General features: G+C 36.8%; 2 protein-coding genes across 2 annotated transcripts; both read left to right on the forward strand.

Annotated features, from left to right (window-relative positions):
• The first annotated feature begins 3446 nt into the window (after positions 1-3446).
• Positions 3447-7067, forward strand: LOC133861225 (probable protein phosphatase 2C 74). Its single transcript, XM_062296960.1, has 5 exons — positions 3447-4348; positions 5113-5283; positions 5529-5699; positions 5808-5990; positions 6858-7067. Exons 1-5 carry the CDS (start codon positions 3701-3703, stop codon positions 7011-7013), a joined length of 1329 nt encoding a protein of 442 aa, XP_062152944.1. The 5' UTR covers positions 3447-3700; the 3' UTR covers positions 7014-7067.
• Positions 7068-10872: 3805 nt separating this feature from the next.
• LOC133862035 (histidine--tRNA ligase, cytoplasmic) lies at positions 10873-23966 on the forward strand. The gene is made up of 7 exons (XM_062297873.1): positions 10873-12296; positions 12926-13105; positions 13413-13670; positions 14721-14855; positions 15230-15511; positions 22485-22625; positions 23322-23966. Exons 1-7 carry the CDS (start codon positions 10962-10964, stop codon positions 23619-23621), a joined length of 2631 nt encoding a protein of 876 aa, XP_062153857.1. The 5' UTR covers positions 10873-10961; the 3' UTR covers positions 23622-23966.
• The last annotated feature ends 433 nt before the right edge of the window (positions 23967-24399 follow it).

A 24399-nucleotide genomic window follows, 5' to 3' on the forward strand; every position in this document is an offset into this window, starting at 1 on the left:
GTGTCAACATCTCCCTAAAGCCCTAAACTACCAAATAATGTCAATGTACCAAATAACAAAAATACCCTTCACAAAATTATAAAAATTATTAAAATGATATAAAAATTTTAAAAAAATAAATAAAAACCAAGGCTTTTCATTTTTTTTTAAAATATTTTGTGTTCTATAATTTTTAGTTTGTGCTATCTTTTTTTAAAAAAATAGATTTAGTTTTTTTATTGAATTTATAAGTATTTGTGTTAAGGTTATTTTTGTCTTTTTGTTGGCTTTAGGGTGCATTAACAATTTTTAATATTTTAAGAAATACATTGATACAATTCATAGTTTTGGAAATAAATCAACAATAAAGTGGTAAATTGAGCGGAGTATGTGTACCTTTTCTACATACGTTCCTACTAAAATAATATTTATAAACCGGGTGAAGCTGAAGCCAGGCCTTGGTTCCAAGCTTAGCCCAAACATTGGTTCCAATCTTAGCCCACGTGAGGTGGATCCCAATCTAGACCAGACGACTTTAGCCTAGTCAGTTTCTGTATTGACCCGATATTCATGTTTACTAAGCCCAAATACTTATCCTTTCCCTTTTCCCTCTCCTCTCTGATTAAGACAAGGTTTGGTGACTTGTCTGCCTTTGACCAAGTCACCAAACCTTTCGTCTTGGTTAAACTCTCTAATTGGATAGTTTATACTTTTAAGGAAGACAACGTATATTCTCATTCTCTTTTTTTTTTTTTTTTTTTTTTTTTTTTTTACAGTAAAAATTATAATTTAAATTTAAAATTTAATAATAATTTCTATTGCCATATAAGAGAATATACATTTGAAATTATGAAAGTAGGAATGTACATGACATTTTTCTTTACTTAAATAAACAAAATTAACGAATGTCTTCTTCAAACGATTATGCATAAGAAAAATATTTTTGAGTTACTAAATTTCCTTATAAATTTAATTGTGATTATCTTAATAGTGAAAAAACTAAGTAATAAAATTTGATAAGTAAAATTAATTATTTTATAACTGACGTGATAAATGTTATATAAATTGCCAGCAATATTTTTTTAATGCATTATATATCCCCTCTGCCGGATAAAATAGAACCCTAACAAACAAATGTTTAAAAAACCTGGCAACCAAGTTGTCTGCCAAAGCAGAACCATGGTGACATGAGTTGTACTGTTCAATGTTGTAGTTGGTGCAACTACAAAATATTCAACACCATATCTTCACTTGTCAAACATTATGGCAGGCCTCATAAAAACCATGGAACAAGATTAATTAATTAATTAATTTGCTTCGTCATCCTTCACTGTCTCTTTATTTATTTATTTTTTATTTTTTTGAAGGATTCACTGTCTCTTTATTGAGTAATGAAAAAGTGCACTGATAAGGAATGTACTATTAATTTTATTAGATTGAAATGGTGTGTACGTTCTAGAAGAAAAATTATTTGTTTATGGGTTTAATATCTTTCTCTACTGTATAATGAAAAATAATAATACTATTGTTTATATTCATTTATCACATTAGTTTTATAATATATTTCAAGTGATTTTACATATCATTTACCTAGAATAAAAGTAATAATAAATACTTAAACCTATTGTGAGAGTATATATCATTAATTACTCAATGAAAAAAGCGACAAAATATTAAACAAATGATTAATTTTTATACGCTTGTATGTTTGTAACTTTCTTTTCTAGAATTAAGTTATTGCACGTTATCTACGCATTTACTTAAAAAATAGGGCAAATTATGTTTACCCCCATAATTATAAACTAATTTGTAATGTTTTTCACAAACTTTCAACATCATTTTGTGTGCAAAATGTTGCAACAATTGAAAAGTTGGAAAGACATTATAAATTGCTTGGTAGCTAAGGAAGAATAAATGTAATTTAAAAATAAATAAATAACATTAAGCATTTCTCATGCATGATTGATATAACCAAGTCTCTCGCTCACTCTCTGTTTCTCCCTCTCCGTGTGTCTTAAGGGTAAGAGGAGAGAAAGAAGAAAATAAAAAGAAAAGAGGAGAGAAGAAAGACTTAAAGAAGAAGACAACTTACACAGCAAGTTGTTAGAAATTTTTTTTTTCTACAGCTTCTTAAATAAGTTACTTAACTTACTTAATAAGTTATATATATATATATCATATTTCTTTTTCTTTTTCTTTTCTTTTTTTTTTAAAAAAAAAATTGTAAAAAAACTGTCTAATAAAAATCTAGGGTATTACAATGATGACATGAGTTGTACTGTTCAATGTTGTAGTTGGTGCAACTACACATTAATATTCAACACCATATCTTCACTTGTCAAACATTATGGCAGGCCTCATAAAAACCATGGAACAGGATTAATTAATTAATTTGCTTCGTCATCCTTCACTGTCTCTTTATTTTTTTATTTTTTTGAAGGATTCACTGTCTCTTTATTGAGTAATGAAAAAGTGCACTGATAAGGAATGTACTATTCATTTTATTAGATTGAAATGGTGTGTACGTTCTAGAAGAAAAATTATTTGTTTATGGGTTAATATCTTTCTCTACTGTATAATGAAAAATAATAATACTATTGTTTATATTCATTTATCACATTAATTTTATAATATATTTCAAGTGATTTTACATATCATTCACCTAGAATAAAAGTAATAATAAATACTTAAACCTGTTGTTAGAGTATATATCATTAATTACTCAATGAAAAAAGCAACAAAATATTGAACAAATGATTAATTTTTATACGCTATGGTTGTAACTTTCTTTTCTGGAATTAAGTTATGGCACGTTATCTACGCATTTACCTAAAAAAAAAAAGGCAAATTATGTTTACCCTCATAATTATAAACTAATTTGTAATGTTTTTCGCAAACTTTCAACTATTGAAATATTTCCCTAAATTATCGTTGTGGTTCCAATGTTTCATTTTGTGTAAAACACGACAAATTAATAATCCTAATAAAAAATTTAGAGAAAATGAAAAAAAAATAATAATAATTCAAAAATAAGAGAGACAAAAAAAAAAAATCAAGAAAAACGATTTTTTTTTCCTCATTTATTTATCTATTTTTTTTATGGGTATTTTTATCATTTTGTGTGCAAAATGTTGCAACAATTGAAAAGTTGGAAAGACATTATAAATTGCTTGGTAGCTAAGGAAGAATAAATGTAATTGAAAAATAAATAAATAACATTAAGCATTAATATATTTCTAACCAAGTCAACAATGAGTTTCCTCTTAAGGTAACAAGTCAAATCGCTGGCAAAAGCAAAATGGAATTATAAAATTTGGACGTTTCATAACAACAGGTTTTGTGTGACTTCTTCCATAGCATTGAAAGATTCAAATTAAAACCTCCTCCATTGGTTTTCTTTGTAAACAATATATGCACTGTTCGCATTGCCGTTCGTTGCCCGATGGATATATATATGTGGTCTTTCCTTTTGAGTTTTGACCCGTCAATTAATGACAATCATCCTCCGATTCCCCCACACTTTTGTTGCTCTCTTTTAGGAACCTTTTTCATACCCAAATCACTGCGTCTGTGTGAAAACCAATCCCTCTTTTCAACAAATCCATCACCTGCGCGCGATTCTTTCACGATCGACATAAGAAAGAGTTATCACGCTATAAGCTTTCCACATGTGATAGATTTGCAAGAATTTCTTTGCGGTTTCATCTCCCTCGACCTTTCTATGGCTTTGATCATTAACTCCCCTACATCTTGTGCTTTGACGAGTCCTATTTCGTGGGTCGGGGAAATTTTTGTCGGACGCAAAGGAGGATCTTCTTTAGTCTTCGAAAGTTTGAATTTCGAGAGTTCAGAAATCTCGGCCGACGAGAGTCCTCGAGAGAAAGCTCCTCGTGTAACATGCCAAGATGATAACACGCAAGAATATATACCCGGTGGTGGTGGTGAAGTAGACGCAACGGATTCTTACGGTGAAATGGCAGTTAATGAGAAATCTGGTATTTTGATGATTGATATAGTAAGCCATGAAGAGAAAATCACGCAAGAATTAAATATACGTAATAAAGTTCATCCAAAAAAAGAGAACTCTGGTGTTTTGTTGATTGATCAAGGAATATCGGATTCTTTGGAAATATTGGTGGATTTTGGAGGGGCCAAGGAGGCTCTCAAGCCGAGAAAGAGGCCGTCCATGCTGGTTGTGCCGGCATATAGCGGTGACATGGAATTTGGTGAAATGGGTAGGAAGTTGGCGAACAAGGAATTTGAGGTTGAAGGGAGAAATTTCTCTTTGGCAAGCAAGAAAGGAAGAAGAACGTCGGTCATGGAAGATGGGTATGGGGTTATGCTTGATATTCTCGGAGATCCCAAGCAGGTAGGTGATCATGCGTTCTCTCTCATCTCTGATCTCTGATCTCTTCGTCGTTGATAGTTTCTGACCAGAATTTTTGAATGCTGAGCCTTTCTATATCAGTCTTATTTTAGGTATATATGTAAGCGCGTACGTACGTACGTAGTCTGTTTATATATGATACGTGCATGTGTACCTCCATCTATATATAATATATATACACACACATGTAAAAAGAAAATTTTAGTATTTTGTACTGCCGAAAATCAAGGTTAAATCAAAAACATTTTTGTTAACTAGAAAAATCTTCTTTAATTTCTGTAAAATAGTTAATTTTATTTTTTTAAAATTGTAAATTATTTTTTAAATTTAATTTTCTCCTTCTCGCACGCTCTCTGTCTCACAGTTCATTCTCCACCACCGTCAAAGATCGCTAGATCCACGACCGGTATTTTTTTTTTTGGATGAATGTCCACGACCGGGATTCGTCGTAGGTTACTAGAAGTTGTTGACCTTTTTTTGCTGCTATCGTTGATTTTTAGTATAAGTCAAACATCGAAAAATATTTTTAATTTAAACAATTTTCTTGAAGAATTGGTTTCGCCAAAAATTATGCGGAAACAATTGGAGATGATTAATTATGAAACTTGTTTGTTTTTTACTTCATTATTTTTAGGTGGCCAATTCGTTTTGGCACTTCGGCCTATATATATACATATATATATCTTGTTAATTATGTTATATATGAACAAAGGTTGATGACACTTGTGGATAAATTTGATCGCCAGGCACTTTTTGCTGTGATTGATGGGCATGGAGGTCATGCAGCGGCAGATTACGTTGCAGAAAATTTAGGAAGGAACATTGTAAAAGCCATCGAATGCGTTGGAGAAGAAGATCGGTTAGAACAGGCTATCCGTAGAGGTTACTTGGTCACAGACAAGGAATTTCTTAGTCAGGTAAGCACTGCATGCATTAATAAACTTCGCATCGATCTACATGAACATTTCAAACCCTATGCCTTCATAAAATATCAAATATATAATTTGACTTCCCACTCAAAAAAAAATTAAAATCAATTAATTTGACTTAATCCTTAGAAGACTATTTCGCTGGTTAATCTGGCCGTAATTGAATATTTTATTTCGCTGGTTAATAAGGAAAACGTTAACGTTAATTAATTAAATAAAATATTTACTCACAGGGAGTAAGCAGTGGAGCTTGTACAGCTAGCGTGGTATTAAAGGACGGAGAGTTACATGTAGCAAATGTCGGTGACTGCAGAGTAGTTTTGAGTAGAAAAGGATTAGCTACTGCATTGACAAATGAGCACCGTCTCAGTAGGGAAGACGAGCGTCGTCGTATTGAAAAATCCGTACGTTAATGGTTTCCTTTTATTTATAATCATTTTTTTAAAAAAATTTTCCACTAATTTATAAAACTAATTACAATGATAATATATATATATATATATATGCTGCAGGGTGGTTTTGTGCATTGCTGCAGTAATGGAGTTTGGAGAGTTCAAGGATCGCTTGCAGTATCTAGAGCCATCGGTGACTTGCATTTGAAACAATGGATCATATCTGAACCGGAGATTATAAAGCTTCCTCTAACTTCCGACTGCCAGTTCTTGATAATGGCTTCTGATGGGCTCTGGGATAAGGTACAATTCTTTTAATATCTATTTCAGAGTAAATGATGTTTAGTACGTAGTTGGTATACAACAAAAACAACGTAACACTAAAAATATTAAATAAAAATCAAAGATTGATTTTCATTGCGAGATCATTCAAGCCGTATGACATATTAAGGGCAATCCAACATACATATAGCTATCTATTAAATAATATTTATATGTAGTTAATAGTTATAACATGAAATGGAGCGAGGATAAAGAAAATAAAAGAAAAGGAAAAACCCGAAGCAAGAACCAACAACAATAAAGTAATGCTAGAAGTCACTTACGTATCACTCTTATGTTCTTCAAAAAATGAGGTGGCTTTTAAAATTATCGCTGAACTTGTGATTGATTACTACTGAATTTTGATCAAATGATGATTTTAAAAATCATATCATTTTTAGAAGAATACAAGAGTGACGCATGATGGCCTTTGAGAATTACTCAGCACAACCGTCAACCAGGGCATTAATGGTTATTGGACAAAGTTTTTTTCTAAACAGGGTTGAATTTTATTTTATTTTTCCAATCAAGTATATTAAATTGATTTTAAAACATATAATTCTCACATTTATTTATAAAAATGCATTTAATAATTATGTGGTATTAATTTAATAGGCTAAATATGAAAAAATTTATTCAGCCCATTTAGAGTAAAACTTCGTCCAATGTTAAACTATTCAAAAGTGTCAGAGCAAGCTAAAAGGGTTTAGTAGTAAATAAATATGTTGATAATATACTGATTCATGGACTCTTTGCTTGATTATGATCAGCAAATTACTTGTTTTGTTGGCCTTTATTAATTAATTAAGAGTTTATTATGATATGCTTTGGCACTGTGTGAATCTGCAGGTCAGTGATCAGGAGGCAGTTGACGTTGTTTTGAGAGAGAAGAATATGTTAATGTCTTGCAAAAAGCTTGTAGATATGTCTTGTAGCCGAGGAAACAGGGATGACATAACTGTCATGGTGATCAGTCTTCAAACTTTTGTAGTTTCCAGTGGTTAGTCATGGCAAATATATTATATATATAATGAAAATATGAATAATATTTCATGTTTATTTCGATTTGGGCCTTCTTAATCTTTTTCTTTTATAGAATTTCTCTCCCTGAAAAAAAGAAGGCTTTTCCCCATATGTTGTGAGGCTGCTTAACATTTTTGAAGGTGACATGCAGTTGCTAAGGGTTTGTTTGGGTTTGAGATTTTAAAAAGTGTGATTTTTAAAATATGAGATTTGAAAAAGTAATTTTTAAAAATGGAGTTAAACGTTTGGCAAAATCACAGATTAACCTTTTAAAATTGTATGTTTTTAAAAAAAACACTACATTGTCTGTGATTTGAAAAAGTTATTTTTTGCGTTTTCAAAACGTAATTTTTAAAAATATAATTCTCAAATGGTTCATTTTATATAATTTGATTTAAAATCGTATTTTTTGTTTATGAAATGACAATCACAAACGCACCCTAAGGCTAAGAGGATTGATGTAAGAAATTTTTTTTTTTTTTTTTTTTGATAAGAAGAAAATCTTCATTGCAAGATAACCAAATACATCATGATCCCATCAGGGATCTAGGGAAAGACTTCTCCCTAAACAGATGACCCAGAATACAAGTGGGAAAATCTGAAAACCAACAAGCATTAAGAGAATTAAACAAAGCTTCCCTAGCCAAGATATGAGCCACCTCATTGAATGCCCTATTGACATGTACAAAAGAAGAGGAACCAAACCCCTTGATCTCCTGTAAAATACTCTCAGTAATGTGGCCAGCAGTAGACAAATGAGGGAGTGGGGAATTAATTTCTGTCACCACTTGAGAAGAGTCTCCTTCAAAAATAACATCCCTTAACTTCAAGAATTTACCAAGAAAAACAGCATGAAGGGCTGCTAGGGACTCAGCGATTCTGGAATCCCCCTTAACAAACAGACAGATACATTTTGCACAAATACAATCACCCTTGCTGTCCCTCACCACTAAACCAAGGCCAATCTGATTTCCATTAGGAGCAACTGAAGCATCCCAGTTGATCTTAAAAAAATTATCAGGAGGAGGATGCCAAATCTTAACAGGAGAGTGAACAATATGGGAAGATGCACTAGCAACATCCTTCTCCCCTTGAGAGAACATTCTGAAATCTTGCATAAAAGAAAATGATTCCTCCCATACTCTATTAGGGGAAAGAAAACTTCCTTGAAAAATAAGGGAATTCCTTCTCAACCAAATATTCCTAGCAACAACCAGCATAAGCTCCACCTTTTCCTTCTCAAAAGTTTGGAAACAATATTCCAACAGGTGCATAAAACTGAAATGGAAGGAACTACATTTTTGGAAGCAAGACCGAAAATCACCCCAAACATCTGAAGCTGCAGGGCATGACCACAGGCAATGAATAACACTCTCCACTGCTAGACCACAACAAGGACACGAAGGGTCTTGGATCACCCTCCTTTTGCACAGATTTTCTCTAGTAGGCAGAAGATTTTGACAAGCCCTCCAAGCAAACATTTTGACCTTCCCTGGTACTTTTAGATTCCACAGATCCTTCCAAAAATCCGATAGGTTTCCAGCATGAGAACATTGACCTCTGGCTTCTTCTTTGAGAGACCTACCTATAAAGTAAGCACTTTTAACAGAAAACAAACCAGATTTAGACCCAATCCAAATGACTCTATCTTGGGGTAAATTAGGACTTAGAGGAATATTCAATATAGCCTCAGCTTCCTCCTTCTGAAAGTTTTCAGTGACAATATTCGGAATCCAACAACCATTCTCCTTATCAATCAAATCTGAGACAGTAGCATCATGACCCAAAGCACCAACAGGAGAACAAACAAGATGAGAAGAGGTTGATGGGATCCATCTATCCTTCCAAATTCTAATGGAGGACCCATTACCGACCCTCCAAAGAATACCCCCCATCAGCAGACCTTTGGCATGGAAGAGGCTCCTCCAAACAAAGGAAACTCTAGAACCCATGGGAGCCTCCAAGAAAGAAGAGGAAGGATAATATTTAGACTGGAAAATTTTCGCTACAAGGGAGGAAGGGTTTTGAATTAATCTTCATCCTTGTTTTGCTAAAAGGGCTTGATTAAAAATCACCAAATCTCTAAAACCTAGCCCTCCTTGAGATTTTGCAGAACTCATTCTTTCCCAACTCATCCAGTTGATTCTAGAGGACTTTGATAAATGTCTCCACCAAAACTCTTGCATTAAACTATTAATTTCTTTGCATAGAGAGATTGGAAGCTGGAAAATCGACATGCAATAGGTAGGAATGGCTTGTATGACTGCCTTTAAGAGAACTTCCCTGCCTGCTTGAGAAAGAAAGACATTCTTCCAATTATTAAGTTTCTTCCAAACCTTCTCCTTGATAAACTGAAATGCCTTAGATCTGGATCTGCCCACAAAACAGGGGAGCCCAAGATAAGACTCTATTCCATGAGTCTCAGACAAACCCAAAAGAGAAAGAATCTTCTGTCTTCTACTAGGCTTTGTATTTCTACTGAAAAACACCGAAGTCTTATTGAGATTAACCTTTTGACCCGAACCCTCCTCATAGACACTAAGAATATTCAACAATCTCCTCCATTGCACCCTATCTGCCTTACAAAATAAGATACAATCATCAGCAAATAAAAGATGACTGATAGTAGGGCCTTTTGGAGAAGAAGGGACCCCTGAAATGTGACCCCTCTTCTCAGCATTACTCAGCAAACCAGAAAAACATTCAGCACATAACAAAAATAAATAAGGAGAAATAGGGTCCCCTTATCTCAAACCCCTAGAAGGGTAAAAAACCCCAACAGGGTTACCATTTATCAAAACAGAATATTTAACAGAGGTCACACATTTCATCACCACATCAACCCATCTAGAGTCAAAGCCCAGCTTATGCATAACAGCCTTAAGAAAAACCCATTCCACTCTATCATATGCTTTACTCATATCTAATTTAATCCCCATAAAGCCCTCTTTTCTCCACATTCTACTCTGCATAGTGTGCATAATTTCATAAGCGACATTGTGGCAGCAACATCTGTCCCATCAATAAGCCTTCTACCAGTCTTGTTGAAGCCAACTCTCGGACAGTCTTTTGAATTGACAAAGTGTTTCATAACGAATTCACAAGAAACGGTGTTATTAATTGCGGCGACTTTGGCAATTTTAACGATCAGAACTTCGCCCTAATAAATCTCCAAAAAAAAATTCAAGACCTTTTCCCCTTTAGGGCATGTCTCATTTGTATCATTCTAATTGACTTAGTCACTTAAATTGATTTAATCAAATTTATTTTAACTAATTTTTTGTCGATATAAATAAATCTATTTAAAAACCAGTTTAATAAATCAAGACAAGAAGAAAAAAGTTCTTTCAAATAACCATAATAATTTTTGCCAATTTATTCGTATTTAACCAATTATTTGATAATCAATTTGAAAACAACAATCAACATTGAAAATATTCCAAAGTAACCATAAACTTTTACCTTTCATGAGTTTAAGGGTAAATAATCTCCCACAAATTAACGTTTGTATATAGCTTATCCTATAAACTTTTTTTTTTTTTTTATAAATTATCCTATAAACTTTAATTCAATGCAATTTGATCTCTATTCTGAGTTTTCTTCTCTTTGTCAAAATCAACGGTTAAATTAAAAAAAAAAAAAAAAAAAAAAAAACGACTAAATCGCCATTTTATGTGAAAAGAGGATCCATTCTCACGTTAATTTAATTATAAATTCAAAAAAAAAAAAAGAAGATAATTTAATTATTTTATATATTTCTTCTTCTAATTTAACAGTTGATTTGAAAAAAAAAAAAAAAAAAAAGAAAAAAAAAAAAAAAAACTGAAACCTCAAAATAGGTTGGAAATTTTACGGCCCGGAACCCTACTCCAAGGTACTGCCGTCTGCGAAAACACACACTATCTCTCTCTGAGCTCCGAAGCAAAAGCAATGGCGGAGAGAGGCGAAGAAATCTCTGTGATAACCTTAGGAGGCAAGGGCTTATCTCTCTCCTCATCCTCTGTTTACGCCGTCGCCACCGGCGTCGCTCAGGTGCGCCTCGATTCATCCGCGCTCGAAAGGCTCGCCTCCTCCTCCTCCTCCTCCTCCAATTCCCGCCCGCCATTTGTCAATTACCAAATCAACCTACCCAAAACCCTAACCTTGTCCCGCGCCTTCCTCACCGTCATCCTCAGCAAGCTCCTCTCCGGTTCCCCAAATATCCGTACGGTCCTTCCGGTTCGGATCTCCGAGGCCCTGAATTCCAAGCCTCAAACCCTAGAGTTCGTACCCCTTGACGTGACCCAAGAGGAGCTCTTCGTGCTCGAGAAATCATCCGCCTTATTGCTCGGCCTTTCCGCCATAGTAGACCACGAAGCCACGGCGTTATCGGCGATCGCCGACGCCGTCGCCGCGATTTCTTGCGAGGCGTCCAGAGCCGACGTGGCGGCGTTCAGTTCGGTGGATTCCGGGGACGGGTTTTCGGCAAAGGAGGAGGTTGGGGTAGCCAGTGATATGAAGGTGTTGCTCAATGGGTCGAAGTTGGTGGGCAAGGTTGAGTGCGAGTCGGTCTCGAAAATCTCCAAAGTTCATGGCAGTTTCAGGGAGATGGTAAAGTTCTTGCACTCCAAGACGCGAGCCGAGCTGAATTCGCGTTCTAAGTTGGCGAATGCCGAGGGTTTGACGGTACGAACGGTGTTGTCTCCACTCTATGACTTGGGTGTGTGTAGCTTGAGACGCGCTAAATTGAATTTGGATTCGATCAGTACCGATGATTTGCGGTCGAGTGTGGCGGGTTTGTTTGAAGGGAAATGCCCGACTCGTGAGAGTTTGAGAAATGGGGTTAAGTTGGTTTCGGAATTGGGGTTGGAAGAGGAGTATGAGAAGTTTGTGTACGAACTGAATGTGTTGTTGGGAATGGTGTGGAAGATTGTGGCGTGGGAGGCGACGACTGGTTTCATTGCGCTTGAGGGTGTGGAATGGAGTGAGAAGAGTGAGAAGGGTGTTGAGGCGAATGGAGGTGGAAATGTGAAGGTGGAGAGGAAGAGTGAGAAGAAGAAGAAGGTGGTGTTGGGGAAGGGGACTAGTGTGATTGTGCAATTGATCAAGGATAGGTTGCAGGGTAAGGGAGGAGGTGGTAGTGAGGGTACAGGGTTATTGGAGAGGTGGGTAGAGGATATTTCGTTGTTTTTGGATCCTAAGGACCGGGAGTTCGACGGTTTGTTGCAGAAAGTGAAGGATATTGTTGAAAGCAATGAAAGCAGAAGACTGCCCAAGCTTCCAAAGGTGACGGCATTCCGGAAATCTTTTTATTATTCAATTTTCTTTGAATGGTTTTCCCTGCTTTATATTTTACTTCCCTTGTACAAATGGGAGGAATAAGATATTGAAAACAGTATTCTTATAAGAACTGAGCGGGTGGAGCTTGGAGTTTTTCTTCTAATCTTGTGGTGCAAACAATAGAGCATTTATATTTTTTCAATTGATGGAGAACATTGCTTGGACAATTTTACTAGAAGTTTATGCTAGAAGTTGAATTTATTAACAGCCTAGTTCGATTTTTCTGTAATTCTGTTGTGTGCTTTTGAGCTAACCTTTTGAGGTTATTTATTGATGTAGGTGCTCTTTGCGGCTATTTGTACTTTTATACAATTTTTGGTTAATAAACTTCTAATTTATGGACCAAAAAAGAAAGAAAGTACATAGCAAGAGCTATTTGTACTTTTCTACTCTTTTAATCAATCAAATTTTCAGTACTCACACTCTGTTCATTTCAATTTCATTAACGTTCTGTTATGTTCATTTTTTTGTTAAGAAATTTTCTTTTTCTGATTGTCTTCTTGTCACTATTTATTTTTTTTGCCTTGAATGCATAACTAGCATGCTTACCGTGAGCATATTATGATACAAATTAGGGTACTCGTGATTTTGCGAAAGAACAAATGACAATAAGAAAGAGAGCCTTTTCAATTATCGAGGAAGTTTTTGAGAGGCATGGTGCTACGGCCTTGGATACCCCAGCTTTTGAATTGAGAGAAACTCTCATGGGAAAATATGGGGAAGATTCAAAGTTGATTTATGATCTTGCGGACCAGGTAAATATTTGATATTTAGTTGATTCAGTTTAAGTCATATATCTCTAATTCTTTTTCTTTTTGGGAACTTTCATTTGTTCAATTGGGTTGTTGCTCATGTGATTATTTATTTGAGTACCTTGGGTACCTATACATCATCTCTATCGGAAAAAAATTTAAAAAGCTGTCTTATAAAGACTGTTATTTGGCTCTTTTACAGCTAACTTGGAGTTGGTTTTAGTTTTTCTATGATGAAAAAAGTCTGTTTAGTCACTCCATTTCATCTTTTGGCAAAGTAATGTAATTTTCTGTCCAAACTTGTTGGCAGGGTGGAGAGCTCTGTTCTTTGCGGTATGACTTAACTGTACCATTTGCTAGGTTTGTGGCCATGAATGGTCTCACATCATTTAAAAGGTACCAGATAGCCAAGGTTTACCGGAGGGACAACCCATCTAAGGGAAGATACCGTGAATTTTATCAATGCGATTTTGACATTGCTGGCCAATATGAAAAAATGGGGCCAGATTTTGAGATTGTAAAAATTTTGACGGAACTTCTCAATGAACTGAACATTGGAGATTATGAGGTTGTTTCTTTTTTCTTCTCCTATCTGTGTCAGTAAAAAGTTTCACACATTGAATTTTATTACGTATTATATCCTGTTTGATATTGATATTCACTTGTGTGCATCACAGTTCCTGCATCCAAACATTTAGTAGAACAGTTAAATTTTAAAACACAAATGACTTTAAAGTAATGAAATATCAAAGAAAAAGATGAATATCCGTGTAGTAATGAAACATCAAAGAAAAAGATGAATGACTTTCATTTGCTTTGGACTGTCTTGGGTTATGCCTAGCCGTGTAGTTGACTTATTTGCTTGTTGGTGGACTCTTGGTAGCACTAGGAGTGCTTATGTGTAGAAGATGGTGCCTTATTGCCTCTTGTGGTGTCTTTGGAGGGAAAAGAATGATAGAAGTTTTGAGGACCGTGAGAAGACGTTAGAGTAGCTTGAGTCTTTTTTATTCTATACTCTATATCTTTAGACAGTTGCTTTTGTTTATCCTTTGGTACTTAGTTATCAATTATCATGAGCATGGATTGCTGGAGCTGAAAAAGATGATGTTAAAATCCCTTCATACATGGAGAGTAGCATGGAATAGTTTACCAGTTTCAATTTTTTTTTTTTGAGTTTTTGGAATTTTGTTCTTTTTCTATACTTTAGGGGTTCTCTTGTATACTTCATGTGTATTAGGGTTGCGCCCCTCTGCGCTTTTAATGCATTTACATTACTTATTAAAAACGTTATCATGATTTTCTTGTTCTTTTTTCCTCCTATCTAGTTAGGTGTTTTCTCTTGTATACTTTTTATGTATCTAGCTATGCCTTGCGCTTTTAATGATATTTCGCTTACAAAAAAAGAAAGAAAAAAAAGATGAATAGCTTCAAAGTAATGGCTTTTGAGTAATGCCTAGTCTGGGTACAATGACCTTGTCAAAGGTGCTAATTAGACATGTTTCCTTGCATATAGTGGTTTTAAAACCTTTCTGAAAGTGCTTTATGGAACATATGAACATGTATACATAAATTTTGATATATATAAATGTTAATTGCTTTCTGTTTTATTCTTCCACAGATAAAACTGAACCATCGGAAGTTACTTGATGGAATGTTGGACATATGTGGAGTGCCACCGGAAAAATTCAGAACCATATGTTCAAGTATTGACAAGTTAGATAAGCAGTCTTTTGAGCAGATAAAAAAAGAGATGGTAAGAACATTTTTTATGAAGTACATGGTAAGAACATTTGTATGCATATGGTGTTATCTTCTGTATAGTGACTGGAGGCCTTCCCCACTGGTACTTGGGGGGAGGGCTTTGAAACCATGTAAAAATGATCTAATGATAAAAATTCATTTTCCATAGTAATGTTACACAATCTTCTGATTTCTTACCAGCTTTTAACATAATTATTGAGAGTGATTGTGGACCTAGTTATTGCATTTTCACTAATTTAAGGATATTTCTATGATCATCTTTTTATAAATATGCTGGTTTGATAACTTTTGTTATGTATTCCATGTTTTGGCATTGGATGAAGTTTTGTATGGTTGGTCATGTATATTTCTTGTAATTATTGCTAGGTTGAGGAGAAGGGCTTAACAATTGAGACGGCAGATAAAATTGGCACTTTTGTGAAGGAAAGGGGATCCCCTTTGGAATTATTGTCTAAACTTAAGCAAGAGGGAAGCAAGTTCTTGGGACACGATGGATCTATTGATGCACTGAATGACCTGGACATTTTATTTAAGGCTCTGGAAAAATCAAAGTGTATTGGCAAAGTGGTTTTTGACTTGAGTCTTGCCAGAGGTCTTGATTATTATACTGGAGTCATATTTGAGGCTGCTTTTAAAGGCGGTACACAGGTAATTTGTAAGAAACAGCTCAATTTTCCATTACTTTCATTTTATTTGTTCTGGAACCCGAATAATTGGTGACCCTTTAATAGTTAATCCTCCTTCCATAAGGATGCCCATGGATCTTTTCACTTATTACTCATTATCTGAGCGTAGGGATTGACTAGCCAAACACTAGAAGTAGGAGCAAGTAGACATTGAATTAAATTTTGATATTCAACATTGCAGTGAAATGTGCCTATTCCTTGCTACATCAGTGTATTTAGAGCAGGCATCACCGGCGCATTCCCTCCTACAAGATTGCTGCTGTCATATGTGTGGCTGATTTTGTATTGGTTGCATTATATGGTTTATTATTATGCATTAAACTTTTTATGATAGAATTCCTCTCAATTCTTTTACTTTTTCTTGGTAATTGGGATTTGCAAAACAAAGTTAAGATGGCAATATATATATATATATATATATATATATATATATATATATATTTATGTCCATTTTTTTTTATGAGAAATAAATTTTATAAAAAGCGTAAGGCACCCATACATACATAGGAACAAACAAAACAGCCTGGAAAAAACTGCCCACAAGAAGAAACCCAGAAAGACCCAAAGAAACCCTCAACCCTAAGACCCTCAAACCCGAATTAAACACAGGAACAAACAACACAGTACACAAAAAACTTCCCACAAGAAGAAGCCCTAATAGACCCAAAAAAAAAAACCCTCAACCCTAGGAGCCTCAAACCCAGAAAACCCAAGGAGCAAACACGCTACTGAACGTGAGCCTTGCCTTTCCTTCACCAAGAAGACACACTTGCATTGCCATAGTTAATAGAGCTATTTAGATTCCACAACTCCCTCATAGCTTTGTTCTTTAGACGCCCAAGCTTCACAATCCGAAGAAGGTCCTCTCCAATGGCATTCGGAAACTCCAAGGAGGGATCCTCCTCACCATGCGACACCCCACCATTGTCATCAGCGGGAATGTCTGAGGAGCTACATCCCAAATAGGAGGGAGAAGCAACCTTCACTGTAGACAAGTGAGGATTATCCACAAAACCTTCCTGAACATTGACTTGTTCTGAAGGAACCTCCGATAGCTGCTGAGGATGAGGGACTGGTGGAGATGAACATCCCCGAGACCTAGAGGGCCTCGGCTTCAAAAAACCCTGTCGGAGAAAACCCACATCAACACTTGCCAAAGAAGGCCTCTCTGACTTGGCTGAATCTTGAACAGCAAGGCAACCTTTCTCAGCATGAACTATAGAGTTAAGGCTGTTCAACTTCTCAGCAAGTGTAGCAGTTTCAGTCAAATCAACACTCACTTCCATGATAGATGGCTCATCAACAACATTTTTATCAAGGTCTCCTTCTTGAACGAAAACAGACTCACTAGGTCTGTAATTAGAAGTACAAATTCCGTTGTTCTCAATTCCACATCCAGAACCAATATAAGCAGGAAGGCTAATGAATTCTGCAATTTCCATATCTAAATCACCCGCTTGCATAAGATTCTCGCTATATAGATTGACTTCTTTATGCTCAGAATTAATAGGTTGTTGATCGACTGGCCCATCATTAGAAATATTAAGTTTATTGGTCTCACTTCCGTTGGCATGATCACCAGATGCAGGAAGGCCACTCAAAACCTCAGTTTCCATACTAAATGAGGAAATTGCTGTTGTTGTGGGTCCAATAAGCAAATTGAAGGAGGTATTCTCAGGCCTGGGAGGAGCTACCAGAAGTGCCGAAGACAGCACCTCTTGAGGTTTTGAGCACCTATCGCCAGAGACGGAAGTAACCATCAACGCCTTAGGCTAAGCATGAGTGGAAACGGGTTCCAGATAATCAGGGTCAGAAGCAACTGAAACTGACCCAAGGCCTGCAGAAAATTTCTTCACCAAAGCCTTAGACCCAGCCCGTTTGCCACGCTTGGGCTTCAGACCCAGACCAGCCCACTTGAACCTAGAAGCTGAAACCCGGTCCAAAACAGCCCAAAGCCACTCTAGAAGCTTCTTCCATGAACGAAAATGCTCTACGTTCTTCTTCTTCCTAGCCATGCCGTCACCAAGGAAGCAGATTGCACTTGTCTTCTTCTCCGTCGACCCGAGCAGTTGCTCCCCCTGGACCACTTTCGCAAAAGGAGAACCCCCACACAAACGGCAGGACAAGACACCCCCCTCTTAATCCCCTCCGATGTAGACGCCTTAGAAACCAGTGGCCAAGCCTTTGAGTCGAGAAAAGAATTTATCTTCCGCAACTCACCCACAATTTGAGACCAGCCCCATCCTTGTTTTCTACTAGAATGTTAAGATTTGTTGTCTTTTATTTGTTTCGTCTTTACTCGTTAGGAGGGAATGGGGGGATTTTTTCAGATTTGTGAGATATGGGGTGGGAGATGGGCTTAAGATTTGGTTCAAGAATGATGTCTGGTGTGGAGATCAGACCTTGAAGGAAGCTTTCCGGTTATAAATTGTATTGTCCATTTTAAGGAGGCCTCGGTGGCAAACCATATGTTGGTGGCGAGCAACATCTGTCAGTAGAATATCACCTTTATCAGACCCATACATGATTGAGAGTTAGGGATGGTCACCTCTTTCTTCAACCTCTTGTACCCTATTAGGTTGAACAGAGAGGGCGAAGCTAGAATATGTTGGCTCTCCTCTGAAAGGCTGACATTCGAGATTAAATCTTTTTATTAGGTTCTTAACCCCCCCCCCCCCCCCCCCCCCCGCGGCCGATTTGTGCTGGTTTTTCTGTCCTTTATAAAAGCATATGGAAAAATAAGGCGCCTACTAGAGTTGCTTTCTTTGTATGGACAATAGCGTTAGGAAGGATACTGACCCTGAATAATCTAAGAGGCACTTAATAGTGATGGATTGGTGTTGCATGTGTAGAAACAATGGGGAATCCATCGATCATCTTTTGCTCCATTGTGGAGTTGCTAGAAAATTGTATGGGCATCAGTTTTTTGTCTTTCTAGGGTAGAGTGGGTGATGGCCAATCGGGTGGTGGAGTTACTGACTAGTTAGAGTGACCAGTTTGGTAGTCATCGTAACTTAGAAGCTTGGAGAATGGCTCCCCCTTTGTGTGATGTGGTGCATTTAGGGAGAACGCAATTTTCGAAATTTTGAAGACTGTGAGAGAACGGTGGTAGCACTAAAATATTTATTGTTCAACACTCTCTATAGGTGGATAGTTGCTATTAATAGTTTTCTATCAGTTTAAACATTTGGGATAACTAATAATTTAACAATAGACAACCACCTTTTAAGAGATCATTATTAGTATGATAAAGTATTGATTGTTTCATCCACTTATTTGTGTTAACTACAACTATTATGATGGAGGCTCGAGTGAAGGTTTGAAAAAGATGGTGGAAGGTAGTTTTGGGTTTTTTTCTTTTTGGAAGAGGGGGGGGAGGGTCTTGGCATTATAGAAGTGATGGAATGATTTAGGAGCACACTTTTTTTTTTGATAGGTAAGAGATCAATTTTATAGAAAAAGCGTAAGGTGCCCCATTAGTACACTGGAAGTATATAGGGAAAACACTTATCTAGAAATAGAAAAGCGAGGGAGAAAGTCAGAAAAAGAAATATACAAAGGATGGACATAAGCCGAAGTCCAACAATACAAAGAGTGATAGAACAAAGAAAGGATCTCTTCCAAGGATCTTTCCAAGTCTTCAAAACTCCTGTTGTTTCTTTCCCACCATAAGCACCAAAAGACACAAATATGCGCCATTTTCCAAACAACAACACTCCTTGATCTACCAGATGACCACCAACATGCAAGCAAGTCAATAACTCGTCTAGGCATAACCCAAGACATCCTGAAACAGCTGAAGAGAGAATTCCACAAAACAGAAGCCACGTCGCAGTGGAGAAGAAGATGATCAACAGTTTTCTCGGTCTTCTTACACATGCATCATCGGTTGATCACGATAACATGTCGTTTCCTAAGGTTGTCCTGAGTGAGTATCTTACTGAGCGCTGTAGTCCACACAAAGAAAGCAGCCCTAGGAGGAGCTTGAGCACGCCAAACACTTTTCCAGAGAAAGCAACTGCTACCAGCACGAGTGAAGGAGTAAAAGAAGGACTTGACTTTGAAAACTCATTTTATGGAGGGGACCCACCACAAACTGTCTTCATTGTCTCGGTTCACTTTGACTGAGTGAAACAATTGAAAGAAAGAAACAATTGAAAGAAAGAAACAAAGACATCCACCTCCCAATCATGAGCCTCCATGTTGAAGCTCACATTCCACTGGAATGACTCACCCAACAGCTCTAGATTATCCACAACAACGGCGTCCTTAAGACGAGCAATGCCAAATAAAGCTAGAAATGCTACTTTTAGGGTTGTGTCCACACCACAAATCATGCCAAAAACTGATCTTGGAGCCATCCCCCACGACAAATCTAGTGAAACAAGAGAACGAAATCCAGCATGTCCTGATGTTTTTCCATACCCCCACCCCAAAGGCACTTGTCGGCTCGAGAGAGCACCAATCGCCCCTTAGGCTACCATATTTAGAGTCCACCATGACTCTCCACCAAGCATCTCACTCAGACCCATAACGCTATAGCCATTTGCCTAGAATGGCTCGATTGAAAGTCCTCAAGTTTTTGATACCCAATCCTCCCTCAGAGATCGGAGAGCAAACCTTGTCCCATCTGACCAGGTGATATTTAAATTCTTCGCCTATCCCTCCCCAAAAAAAGTCTTTTTGAAGCTTCTCAATACAGTTGGCCACACGAATAGGAATGGAGAAGAGAGACAAGAAATACGTAGGGAGGTTGGAGGGTGTGCTCTTGATGAGGCTAACCCTAGCACCCTTGGACAAATACAACCTTTGCCAACTGGCCAAACGACGCTCCATATTAACCACGATATCATCCCAGGTAGATGTAGCCTTGTGGCACGCTTCAAGTGGCATGCCAAGATACTTCAAGGGTAGAGAGGAAGTCCCGCAACCCAAGATAGAAGCCAACTCGACAACATTGTCCACATTGCCAATAGGAGCACACTTTGGGTGTCTTAGAGGTCCAAATTTTATCTTACTCCTCCCTTCACTTTGAACACCAAAAGCCTAATCCTACATTTAAAAAAATATCAGGTAGGCAAACAACAGATTGAATCATAAATGAAGTTGAAATCTTTATGAATGTGAAAAATATAGTTAGAGAACTTGGAAGCACACTTGGTAAGTCTCAAAAATGCCAATAATAAAATTTTCCTTATTCATTTGGGAATTTTAGGTATTCGTTCTATAAAAGAGAGGGAGTAGAGGTATGGTGGCAACAGTAGCATTTCAATCTAGTGAATGAAATGCTCTTTAGGTTACAGGCAGCACAGCAGCTGGGTTGAGATTTTCCAGCCTAAAGTCGGCTGAAGTTCCTAAGTGCTGCTTTGTTAGTGGAAATGAGGGGAAAGAAAAATCCACGGATAAACTTAGAAATGATGTAAAATTTCAATTTTGACAACTCATTTCTCATTTAATTTTCAATCAAGGGCATGTACTTTGACATTGCCAAAAAAGAAGAAGAAGATGCTTCCTGAGAATGGTCTATTTCTTGACATTATTCAATGGTAATTCTTTAGAAGAGTGCAACTTCTGTCCGGTCATGGCAGAAAACAAGGGTTTTATGCCTGCCAATAAGCAGTCGACACGTCAGCTAGAAACAATAAAAAGAAATGTTGCAAGTACCGGATCCACTCACAACTCCCCATTTTTACCTTCTAAAAAAAAGAAAAGAAAAACTCTCCCCACCGCCCCAAATCACGATCGGACTTCTCTAGGCTAAAGAAAAACTCCCCCACCGCCAACTACCGATTTGCTACCGACCAACCGTGAAAGGGATCTGACGTCCTCGTGGAGGCCCTGGATGTTTGCCCTTCTCTGTTCAAGACATGTTCTCTCACTCAAAAGTAGGTCTCCACTAGGTTTTTTTTCCAGCAAAATGCTTTCTTTATTCTTAAATCATTGACATCGATAGGATTATATGAATCTAACGAAAAACAACGAGAAGAAGAACATTCTTTTATAGTGTCTTACCTCATGAACTCATGTGGGTTGTACCCAACATCTGCTATTTTAGCATCCCAAGAGGATGAACTGTGAGAACCCAGAGAGATCGGACTCGGTACTTAATCTTCTCAAAAAGAATGGATTCGCAAATACCCAGATCTCCAAACTTGTCAGGATACATCCGTTGTTGCTTTTATCTGATCCCGAGAAGATCCTTTTGCCCAAGATTGAGTTTTTCTGTTCTATGGGGGTTTCGAGCTTTGACCTCCCTGGGATCCTCTCTTCAAACCCATTTTTGTTCACAAGAAGCTTAAAGAAACAACTAATCCCCTTCTATGATTTCCTGAAGAGTGACTTGTTGTCGAGGAGAAACCCCGCCGCATGATCGGCACCAACACATTCTAAGAGATCCTGATTGAGGAAGAAATCAGATCCATCGGGTGTTTTGATTCTATTTGATTTTTTTTTTGTTTCTAGCTGACGTGTCAATTGCTTATTGGTGGGCATAAGCCCTTGTTTTCTGCCATGACCTAATAGAAGTTATACTCTCTTTAGAATGCTTTCCAATATCCTTTTTCTGCACCTACTTCCTTTTGTTTTCTGAGGATTTGTTATCACTATCAAAGAGGGGGAAAAAGACCAAGGTTCTATTTAGTTTGGTTGATTGATCCAATTGATTTGCAATTCTTTATTACAAGAAAAACATACTCACAGGATGGGATCCAGACTCCCTCTTTGAATTTTTCCTGTTGGATTAAGATGTAAAGCTGAATTGGTATTGAAACGAATAAACATGAAAGACCCCCCCCCCCCCCCCCCCCCCTTCTCTCTCATCCAAAATATGTTGCTTGAATTGCAAGTCATACCTCTTGTGTCATCTTATAATTGCTGCCTTGTATTACCTTCATATGTGTTTCCAGGGTAATGTGATTAGTTTGTGCATTCCTCAGGTTGGTTCAATCGCTGCTGGTGGACGTTATGACAACCTTATAGGTATGTTTGGTACAAAGCAGGTTCCAGCAGTTGGTGTCAGTCTTGGAATCGAGCGAGTATTTGCTATAATGGAGCAGCTTCAGAAAGACCAGAACCAGGTGATAATAATACTCTGTGTTTCTCTAAACTCGCCTATGTGATTGGTAAATTGGTCACTTGTTTGAACTTTTTGCACTATCAAATGTATAATGGTGAGGGGAAAAAAAAAAAAAAAAAAACCTCCATTCAAAAGATCTAACACCTCGATCCCATATTGGAAAGAGATGAATAACTCACATAGAGTAAATAGTTTGTAAAGATACGCATGAGTGCTAAATCTCACATTGTCTAGTTATTAAGTAAAATTAGGCTTTATAAGGAATTATAGGGAAGCTTCAAATTGACTAGTTTTTTTGGGGTGATAGCGCAAATCTGGCTAGTGCTTTTTCCTGGGTCATTAGAATAGATTTATAATTTATAGAAGTTTTAATGGCTAATGGTCCTTGGATTAAAAGACATTTTCTCCTCCCTAGAATAAGGCGTGGAGGTTGAGGACATGAATTACAGGTACTGGTTGGCCGCTGATAGGTGCATAGTATAATATATGGATATACACACATATATATATATATATATACCTCGACACATACATGTGTATGTGTGTGTATAAAGAAGTCTTTACCATTTTATTATATAATTTCATGTAATAGATTTTAGCAGCAACTAAAGGCTGTCGTAGAAGTTTTTGGTGATCAGTAATACATATAGTCAGTAAATTTATGTGCTATTTCCTTCAATTTTGCGTGTTTTGGCAGACAACACGAGCAACAAAGACTGAAGTGCTAGTAAGTATACTGGGGGATGACCTGACTCAAGCTGCAGAACTGGTAAGTGAGCTGTGGGATGCCGGACTGAAAGCTGAATATCTTGTCAATAAAAGAGTGATGAAGCACATTGACCGTGCTAAAGACTCGAGGATCCCATGGATGGTTATTGTGGGGGAACAAGAAAAGAATGAAGGGATTGTGAAATTAAAAGACATCGAGGCCAACAAAGAAGAAAAAATTCCAAGAAGTAGGGTTGTCGAGGAACTTAAAAGCCGGTTGAACCGATGAAGTCAATATTCGGCTGAGGCATAACTCCAAACCCAACACCAAGGTGTGTTTTATTGCATGCTTTTGAGGGTGTGGCAGATAACAGAGGTCATACATAGTGCTGGAATCGTCTCTGGATTATGAAATTGGGTATCAAAATTGAAATGCCAAGCTTGATTTGGCAGCACCTTCAAAATCGTGAAAGTGAGTATCAATGGAAGGACATGAGACACCTTAAAATCAAGATGCCAAAGGGATCTCTTCTAAATTAATTCCCTTGCTGAATTGACTAATTTGGAGGCAGAAATTAAAAGTATTTTTTATATCATTTTATTTTATTTTTTTGGATTTGGGGTTGGTTTGGAAGGATGAATATTTAATGGGAAGATGGGTATCACATTCCCTACCCACCATACTTGAAGAGTTAAAGAGTTCTCACATGCAAACTCCATGCCTTTAATATGTGAGAGGCCCACACTATCTCTTTAATATCTTTGGTAGATGATTTTTACAAGCAAACAAGTATAGTTAGGGATAGAAATTTCTTGCAAACTGAACAAAAGAAAGAAAGAAAGAAAAAAAAAGTCTCTAACAGTGTTAGGTGCCCTTTGGCTTTATTATGTAAGAAGCACATACTTAAAAAGTTTTTACATATTTTTTTTTAATAGCGTTAATAAATTAAAAAAAAAAAATTTGTTACATGTTCAAGAGACACAGCACTTCTAGTGATTGGATTTGAAGAATTTCAACAATTCAATTTGCAGAAATTTTTTATCCCATTGTTAATATATACAAGACA

Source organism: Alnus glutinosa, chromosome 2 (assembly GCF_958979055.1).
Source record: "Alnus glutinosa chromosome 2, dhAlnGlut1.1, whole genome shotgun sequence".
Lineage (NCBI taxonomy): Eukaryota > Viridiplantae > Streptophyta > Magnoliopsida > Fagales > Betulaceae > Alnus > Alnus glutinosa.